The 8,019-nt window shown below is 38.9% G+C and overlaps 1 protein-coding gene across 1 annotated transcript in view; it reads left to right on the forward strand.

Annotated features, from left to right (window-relative positions):
- SEC23B (SEC23 homolog B, COPII coat complex component) overlaps positions 1–5,853 on the forward strand; it is a gene marked incomplete at its 5' end in the record, with an annotated part of 53,171 nt that extends 47,318 nt beyond the window's left edge. Inside the window, 1 exon segment of the mRNA NM_001133301.1 lies at positions 5,379–5,853. Within this exon segment, the coding sequence (NP_001126773.1) occupies positions 5,379–5,468 (90 nt within the window). The 3' untranslated portion in view covers positions 5,469–5,853.
- Positions 5,854–8,019: the final 2,166 nt, after the last annotated feature.

The raw sequence follows: 8,019 nt of genomic DNA on the forward strand, positions 1-8,019 counted from the left end.
TAGTGTTAACATCTTGCAAAAACTATAATACAGTATCACAACTGGGATATTGAGATTTCTAAGGTCAAGATGTGCAGCATTTCCATCACTACACTTATTATGCACTTTATTTCTATCATTGTTACATTGTAATACATAATGAAATAATTGTACAACTCACCATAATGTAGAATCAGTGGGAGCCCTGAGCTTGTTTTCTTGCAACTAGATGGTCCCAGTGGGGGGTGATGGAAGACAGTGACAGATCATCAGGCATTAGATTCTCATGAGGAGCATGCAACCTAGATCCCTCACATGTGTTGTTCACAATAGGGTTTGCACTCCTATTAGAATCTAATACTGCTACTGATCTGATGGGAGGTGGAGCTCAGGCGGTAATGCAAGTGATGGGGAGCAGCTGTAAATACAAATGAAGCTTCACTCACTTACCTGCCACTCACCTGGTGTGTGGCCTGGTTCCTAACAGGCCATGGACCGGTACTGTCCATGGCCTGCGGTTGGGGACCCCTGATTTAAAGTGTATGGGAGGGTATGCATAGGTTATATGCAAATGCTACACCATTTTGTATTAGGGACTTGAGCATTTGTGGATTTGGGGATCCACAGGAGGTCCTAAAACCGTTCCCCCACAGATACTGAGGGATGACTGTATACAGAAATACAATTGACTTCGGTATGTTTATCTTGTATTCTGTGATCTTCCTGAGTCGCTTACTACTCTTAGGAGTTTTTTTGTAAATTTCTCAGAAATTTCTACTTAGACAATCATGTCATCTGCAAGCCGGGGACAGTTTTATTTCTTCCTTTTCAATCTGAATGACTTTTACTGTATTTTCTGAAAGAATCAGCTCTTCATTTCATTGACTTTATTATCTTTTTATTTTCAATTTCATTGATTGCTGCTCTAGTCATTATTATTTCCTCTCTCCTGTTTGCAGTAGGTTTTTAAAAACTCCTTTCGGCTGGGTGCGGTGGCTCACGCCTGTAATCCCAGCACTTTGGGAGGCCAAGGTAGGCAGATCACGAGGTCAGGAGTTCGAGACCAGCCTAGCCAACATGGTGAAACCCCCGTCTCTACCAAAAATACAAAAATTAGCTGGTGTGGTGGCACGCGCCTGTAGTCCCAGCTACTCGGGTGGCTGAGGCAGGAGAATTGCCTGAACCCAGGAGGCGGAGGCTGCAGTGAGCTGAGATCACGCCACTGCACTCCAGCCTGGGCAATAGAGCAAGATGCTATCTTGAAAAACAAAAAGAAGTGAATTTATTATAGACAGTGTATAGTTGGTCATGGTTTTTAATGCACTCTGCTGAGCTCTCTTACTTGGTATATTTAGACCATTTATATATAATGTAATTAATGATATGTTAGGGCTTAAGTGTGCCATTTTATTTTTTGTTTTCTGCTTTTCTTTTTTCATTTCATTTTGTGTACTTTTTTTCCTGCCTTCGTTGTGTGTACTTTTTTCCTGCCTTCCCATGAGTTATTTGAACATGTTTTAGGATTCCCTTCTGACTTGTTTGTAATGTTTTTGAGTGTATCTCCTTATTTAGCTTTTTAAGTGGTTGCTCCTAAGTGCCCTAGGTTTTTTTATTTTAATTGAGATGAGGTCTTGCTATGTTGCCTAGGCTGGTCCTAAACTCCTGAGGTCAAGCGATCCTCCCACCTCAGCCTCCCAAAGTGCTGGGATTATAGGCATGAGCCACCACACCTGGCCAGGCCCTAGGTATTACATCATATATGCATAACTTATCACAGTCTACTGGTGTTCAAGCGAAGTCTAGAGACCTTACCTCCCTTTTCATCACTTTACTCTCCCCCATCAGTAATATAATTACCGATTATTATTATTAATAATAATATTATATATTATATATTATATTGTATATAATATATATTACATTATATAATATATTATATATAATATATTACATTATATAATATATTATATATAATATATTACATTATATATAATACATTATATTATATTATATTATATATTACATTATATAATATATTATATTATATTATATTATATATTATATTACATTATACAATATATTATATTATATATAATATATTATATATATTTTATATTATATTATATATATTATATATTATATTACATTATATATTACATATATTATATATAATATATTATATAATATATATTATATATAATATATTATATAATATATAATATATAATATATTATATAATATATAATATATAATATATTATATAATATATATTATATATTAATATTATCTATTAATATTATTAAATATTTCCTCTGCATACATTTAGTATCACATCAGTGTTATAATTTTTGTTTCAAGCATCAAACATAATTGATAAGTCTTAAAAGAAAAACCTATTATATTTCTCTACATGGTTGCTTTTATTGTTTTCTTTCTTTTTAGAGATCTTTTAGCCATTCTTTTTTTCTTTTTTCTTTTCTTTTTTTTTGTTTTTTTGTTTTTTTGAGACGGAGTTTTGCACTTGTTGCCCAGGCTGGAGTGCAATGATGGGATCTCAGCTCACCGCAACCTCTGCCTCCGGGTTCAAGCAATTCTCCTGCCTCAGCCTCCCAAGTAGCTGGGACTACAGGCATGCACCACCACGCCTGGCTAATTTTGTATTTTTAGTAGAGACAGGGTTTCTCCATGTTGGTCAGGCTGGTCTCGAACTCCTGACCTCAGGTGATCGCCTGCCTCAGCCTCCCAAAGTGCTGGGATTACAGGCATGAGCCACTGCGCCTGGCCTACTTTTAACCATTCTTTTAGCATAGGTCTGCTGGTGATAGATTTTTAGTTTTCTTTTATTTGAGAATGTCTTGATGTCCCTTTCATTTCTGAAGAATATTTTCTCTGCATATAGGATTCTGACTAACAGCCCTTTTCTTTAAGCAGTTGAAAAATATTGTGCTGCTTCCTCTGGCCTTTATGGTTTCTTATGAAAAGTTCACTGTCAGTCTCATTGTTTTCCCCTGTAGAGAAGGTGTCATTTTTCCCTGGCTGCTTCCAGTAGTCTTTTTCTGTTGTTAGTTTTCAGGGTGGATGGGCAGGGACAGAGAAGAAAGTGTAATTATGACATGTCTTGGCATGGATTTCTGTGGGTTTATCCTGTTTTGGCTTACTCAGCTTTCTGCTTCTGTAGGTTTATATCTCTTGCCAGATAGGAACGTTTTCAGTCATTATTTCTTTGAATGCCTTTTCACCTGCTCTCTTTTCTTTCTTTCTTGACATCCAATGACATGAATGTTAGATCTTTTGCAGTACCCCAGGTACTACATTTCCATGTATTTTCTTTCTTTTGTTCATTTGGGTAACTTCTGTTATTTTGTCTTCCAATGTATTGATTCTTTTTTCTGTTCTCTTTCTGCATTGAACCTATGCACTGCTCTTTTTGTTTGTCACTGTATTTTTCAGTTACAAAATTTCCTTTTGGTTCTCCATGACTTCCACTTCTTTCCTGGGACCTTGTTGTTTCTTTGCTGAGGCTTCCTATTTTTTCATTTGTTTCAAGTGTGTTTGTAATTGCTCATGAAGCATTTTTATCATGGCTGTTTTAAAATCTTTGTCAGGTGATTCTAACATTGTTGTCAACTTAGTGTTAACACCTGTGAATTGTCTTTTTAAATTCAGGTGGAGGTCTTGGTAATCACTTTGTGTAAGTGATTTTTTGATTGAAACTTGGACACTTGAGTGTTTGTATGAGACCCTGGATCTTATTTAAACCTGCTACTTTTCGCTGATTTTTTCTTACACTACTCTGACAGGGAAGGTGGTGGTGAGGGTGTCGGGGGTACTGGTGGGCTCCATTACTGCTAGGTGGAGAAATGCAGGTTTTCCACTGGCCTCTGTTGACACCTGGGGGCGCCTAGTGATTTCTTGTTACTGCTTAGTGGGAATGGGAGTTCCAGCTCCCCTTTAACCTCCAGTGACACTGCTGTGGAGATTGCCTTGTTACATCTGGGTGATGGTGAAAGTCCTGACCCTCCTCCAGGCCTCTGATGCCACCCCAGTAGGCAGGAGGAGGGACATATATTTTTGCCAGGTTGCGGTGGAAGTCCAGGCTCCCCAGATGGCCTCTACTGACACCACAGGGGTAGGAAAAGTTCTTACTTGGCCATTGGGGATGAACTTCCTGGTTCCATACTTAGCCTTCTCTCCCACCATCTTGCTGGGAGTATTGGGGTGCCTTGTTACTGCCTTGTGAGGGTAGAAATTGTAGCTGCTCACCCAGCCTTTGCTGGTTCAGGTGGGTCAGGGCCACAGTTTTTCCTCTTATTTTTGCCTGGAGTACAGTGGTTATTATTTAAGATTGTTCTGTCTTGCTAGGCTGCTTTAGTCCTTTGGCTAGAGAAAGTGGGTGTTTTTTGTTGTTTTGTTTTGTTTAAGTCTGTGCTCAGTGACAATTTGCCAGTTTCCTCAGCTCCAAATTCGGAGTATATGAGGCATAAGAAAGCCCAAGGAACTCACTGCTGTGGTTCCTTGGGTCCCAAGGTCTTTAGTTTGTCTTCTGTCTTCTCTCCACCTTTAAATGTCTTCTTATGTTTGGTTTATATAAGATGCCCGAAGTTTTCAGTTGTACTTAGTGGGAGGAACAGAGAAAAGTATATCTTCTACTCCTTCTTCCTCGAAATCCTCTGAAAACATTTTGTTCATGCTTACACTTTTCTAATTATAACAGTATGGTTTAATTTTAGAAAATTTGAATATGTTTTAAAAAATAAGAAAATTTAAATTACCTAGAATCATTATTTAAAGAGTTAACTATTTCCAGCTTTTTTCTACGTAATGTAAAGTGTATTATTCTTTGTGTGTGTTTGTGTGTATATACGTATTTTTTAAATTTCTTTACAAAATTGGAATCTTACTACAAATTGAGGTTTCTATTCAATTTTTTTCCCATAACTTTAATAAAATTATAACCTTTTTCTGATATTTGAAATATCCATCTGTTCAGTGGAGATACCGGTTCACTCGTTTGTGGGTACACTATTATCCAGCTTCTGTGGTAAGGAGAGCACTTAAGAGGAAAGGCAGGCATGTGGGCCTCCATGAGCTCACATTGGTGGGGAGCTAGACCCTGGGTACTTCATCAGGACTGTGGAGAAGAGGGTAAAGTAGAAGGCCTGATGCTCAAAACTAGCAGGCAGTGGTGGCCTGATCTCGGCATACCAGGAAAGGATTTTGTGAGGAAATTGTGCTTTAGTCAAAAGAAGTCATTAGTGAGGCAGAGGATGGGGTGATGGGAGTACTCATAGCGGAGGGGACAACACCTGTGAATGTTCTGAGGGAAGGTGCTTGACAGCTCATGAATTCTAACCACCTTCTAAGATATCTGCCAACTAATCTTTATCATTACATTTCAGGAAACGGGAGCACCCATCCTAACTGATGATGTTAGCCTGCAGGTGTTCATGGACCATTTGAAGAAGCTGGCTGTCTCCAGTGCCTGTTAAGCTGAGGATGCAACCAGGAAATGCAGCGGTGTCTGATTGTGTTCAAAATGTCTAGAAAGGCTTAGTAACATTCCTATTACTTTTCTAGCAGATTTTAACAAATAATCAAGGACATTTTTGTATGTAACTCTTTAGATTATAATTTATTTGTATTCCTGTCTTTGTCCTTTTTCTTGCACTATAAAATTATAAGGTCATAAATGTTTTGGTACTTGTAGATGTTTATGTGCTTTTTGTATCCTAACTTTTAGAATCTAAATAAAATCAGAGTTAATGTATTTTGGCAGCTTGTTTAGGTGAGAATCTTAATGATCATAAAGGAAATAAATCTAGATGCAGAAAGTACTGGCTAAAATATTGCTAATACAAATGTGATTTCCTGAGGTCTCTGTGTGAGTGTGTATGTGTTTTAAGTGACTTCCTTAAGAGGTGTTTCCTGAACCTAATCCTCATAATTAAAGTAATATATATGCAGGATCAAAATGAAACAAATACCTTATCCTAAAGAGCTTATAACAAATAAGTTACCTCCACTCTATAAACTCAGACTTACTTTTTGAAGATAACTGCTTTTAACCTCTCCTTACAAGATTTTTGTTGTTGATGTATTTAATTTTAGCCCATGTCTCAATTCTAATTTTCAAAGAATCAATATATTAATATACCTTTGGTCATTTTTGTATTTTTATTTTTGTATTATCAAGATTGGTAAAATGTATATTCTGGGTCAGGTACAGTGGCTCACACCTGTAATCCCAGTGCTTTAGGAGGCCAACGCAGGAGACTCACTTGAGGCCAGGAGTTTGAGACCAGCCTGGGCAACATAGCGAGACTGTCTCTACAAAAAATTTTGAAAGTTACTGGGCCATGGTGGTATGTGACTGTAGTCCTAGCTACTTGGGAGGCTAAGGCAGGAGGATCACTTGAGCCCAGAAGTTCAAGGTTGCAGTGGGCTCTGATCATGCCACTGCACTCCAGCCTGGGTGGGAGAGCAAGACCCTGTTTCAGGAAGAAAAAGAAATTATATTCTGGCCTATTATCATATTTTTTGTCACTAAGTTGATTGTGAAAGCTGAAAGCTCCTAAGAAGCATTTACACAGTCGTGATGATGTAAATATTGTTCAAGTCCAAGCCAGGCAGGATGACATTTTTCTCTAGGGTGCTAGTGTCCCAGTCAGTCCCTATGTTACTTGTAGGAAAACATTCCCAAGGACAGAATCAGAGTTACTTTCCTACATTCCATCATGCCGCATGTTGGCTTGATCCCTATTTGGATTATGATTTCTTAGATTTGCTGTGGTTTTCCCCAGAATTTCTAAATTTTGTTTGCTTTTTGAGAGCAGAAATATTTTGCTCTCTATTTACTAAGAAATTCTAGCTTATTCTACTGAATGAAGTCCATTTTTTTCTTCTTTGGAGGCCACTGATGTTAGTTCCACTCTTCTCTTTATTCCATAAGGCATTTTGCAATCTCAAATGACTTTTACTAAAAGGAGTACTTGGGGAGAACTCACTGGATCTCAGCATATCTGCGAATCTATTCTGTCTTCACACTTTACAGCTTTGCCAGGTAATATGGTTTGGATATTTGTCCCCTCCAAGTCTGTCATTGAAATGTAATCCCCAGGACTGGAGGTGGGGCCTGGTGGGAGGAATTTGGGTCATACCGCTGGATCCTTCATGAATGGCTTGGTGCCATCCTCACAGAAATGAGTGAGTTCTTGTCCTGGGTTCAAATGAGGTATGATTGTTTAAAAGTGTGTTGGCTGGGCACGGTGGCTCATGCCTGTAATCCCAGCACTTAGGGAGGCCGAGGTGGGCAGGTACCTGAAGTCAGGAGTTTGAGACCAGCCTGGCCAACGTGGTGAAACCCTGTCTCTACTAAAAATACAAAAATTAGCCGAGCGTGGTGGCTTGCGCCTGTAATCCCAGCTACTCAGGAGGACGAGGCATGAGAATGCCTTGAACCCAGGAGGCAGAGGTTGCAGTGAGCCGAGATCACACCACTGCACTCCCTGGGGGACAGACCAAGACTGTCTCAAAAAAATTTTTTTTAAAGTGTTACCTCCCCCACCTCTTCCTCTCGTTCTTGCCATGTGGTACATCGGGCTACCTCTTTGCCTTTTGCCCTGATTGTAAGCTTCCTGAGGCCTTCACCAGAAGCAGATGCTGGCACCATGCGTCCTGTACAGCCTACAGAACCATGAGCCATAAACATAAACCATAAACCTCTTTTTAAAATAAATTACCCAGTCTCGGATGTTCCATTACAGAGATCCAAAGACAGACTAACCCACTGGGTCTAAAAGTATAGGCCCAAGATAATCTCAGAACTTTGGAGCCATTCTTTCATTCATTCAACAAATAACTATCCAGTACTTGTTGTCTATGGAGTAGTCTTCTAGGCATTGGGAATACTGCCAATAAAACGAAAATTCCTGTTTTCATAGAGCTTATGTGTTAGTTAGGGAACACAGATAATAATGTTAGAAGTAAATGATATGGCCGGGCGCGGTGGCTCATGCCTGTAATCCCAGCACTTTGGGAGGC

The sequence above is a fragment of the Pongo abelii genome, chromosome 21 (genome assembly GCF_028885655.2).
Source record: "Pongo abelii isolate AG06213 chromosome 21, NHGRI_mPonAbe1-v2.0_pri, whole genome shotgun sequence".
NCBI classification, from domain to species: Eukaryota; Metazoa; Chordata; class Mammalia; order Primates; family Hominidae; genus Pongo; species Pongo abelii.